This window comes from Suricata suricatta, unplaced genomic scaffold (assembly GCF_006229205.1).
Source record: "Suricata suricatta isolate VVHF042 unplaced genomic scaffold, meerkat_22Aug2017_6uvM2_HiC HiC_scaffold_170, whole genome shotgun sequence".
In the NCBI taxonomy this organism is placed as follows: Eukaryota; Metazoa; Chordata; class Mammalia; order Carnivora; family Herpestidae; genus Suricata; species Suricata suricatta.
The window spans coordinates 39-1463 of NW_021861550.1; the positions used below are offsets into that span (position 1 = coordinate 39).

At 67.6% G+C, this 1425-nt stretch overlaps 1 protein-coding gene across 1 annotated transcript; it reads right to left on the reverse strand.

Moving 5' to 3' along the window:
• Positions 1-351: 351 nt before the first annotated feature.
• LOC115284721 (keratin-associated protein 12-1-like) lies at positions 352-772 on the reverse strand. The gene is made up of 2 exons (XM_029931214.1): positions 620-772; positions 352-489 (listed from the first exon to the last, which is right to left on the reverse strand). The coding sequence occupies exons 1-2, from the start codon at positions 770-772 to the stop codon at positions 352-354; spliced, it is 291 nt and encodes a 96-aa protein (XP_029787074.1).
• Positions 773-1425: the final 653 nt, after the last annotated feature.

The window sequence follows — 1425 nt, forward strand, 5'->3', positions numbered from 1 at the left end:
AGGAACTTTCCAGAACCCCTGGAGGAAGCGGTTTAGGGAAGGCCCAGAAGGACGACACCGCTCACGCTCGGGTGGGCTTCACACGCGCTCTGGGATTTGTTAGACCTCAGTGCTGGTGGCTGCAGAGCCGGGGCATGCGCACCAGCCAGGCCAGGTGCTGTGTGGGCGACCCAGGCTCGGGTCAGGGGACCCCGGGGGTGACTCTCTCCGCTTGGCTAGAGGGGATCAAGGGCTTGGCTGTGAGGTGGTCTGGGCGGGTCCGGAAGGTCTGCAGTGGACGACGTCTGCCTGGTAGGAGCTCACAGAGCAGCTGCTTCCGATCCCTCGGAGGGGGTCCCAGGAGGCCGTGTGCTAGCAGCAGCTAGGGGTGCCGCAGGCAGCAGGCCTGAGGACCAGGGTGGGGCAGGAGGGCCGGCAGCACCCGGAGGACTGGCAGGAGGGGCCCACGCACACAACGGGCTTGCAGCCCACGGGCACACAGCAGGCCACCTGGCAGGGGCTGGGCTGGGCACACAGCAGGCCGCCTGGCAGGGGCTGGGCACACAGTAGGATGTCTGGCAGGAGCTGGGTACACAGCAGGCCACCTGGCAGGGGCTGGGCTGGGCAGACAGCAGGATGCCTGGCAGGGGCTGGGCACACAGTAGGATGTCTGGCAGGATCTGGGCACACAGCAGGCTGCCTGGCAGGGGCTGGGCACACAGCAGGCCGCCTGGCAGGGGCTGGGCACACAGCAGGCCGGCTGGCAGCCGGTGGAGCAGCTGGTGTGGCACATGGCGACTCGGCGCTGGAGTGGAGTCAGGGGGGAGGACGGGGCTGGTCTGGAGCCTCCATCCCCAGGCGGCCTTTACCCCCGGGCTGTGGCGTCCAGGCAACAAGCCACATGGGGGCCTTCCTCCCAGGGACCTGGCTCTCCTCCTCTTCCTCCTGTGCGTCTCTTCCTGGAGGCTCTGCTGGAAGTGACTCGGGTCAGGAAGCTCGTTCTCAGCCCCGAGACTCACCGTGACTCAGTGGCCCTACAGTTTCTGGACTCAGAGCCCAGGTTGGATGGCAAAGGGCCGTCCGCAGGGACAGGGGACTCCACCTCAGGATGTTTAAGGTCCCCCCAAGTGTACATCCCCTGCCCCCTGTCTGCACAAGCACCGTCCTACTCGCCAGACTGGCCGCGGGGGGTGGGGGGTGTCCCCCGTTCTGACTTGGAAACCCAGCGATCCAGAGGGTCTTCCCAACGGGCCAGAACCAGGCGGCCGGGCTCCTCCTCGGGGAGAGCGGTGCCCACGTCCTTGCAACAGCAGTAACGAGGGGCCGTGCCGGGCGCCGTGCTAAGTGTCCTGCGGGGATCCGCTGCTGCCACCGTTGGGGGTGGGTGGGCCACGTGCACGGATGTGCAGTGAGTTCGGAAGGGCCTCGGCCGGGTGCACGTTCTCC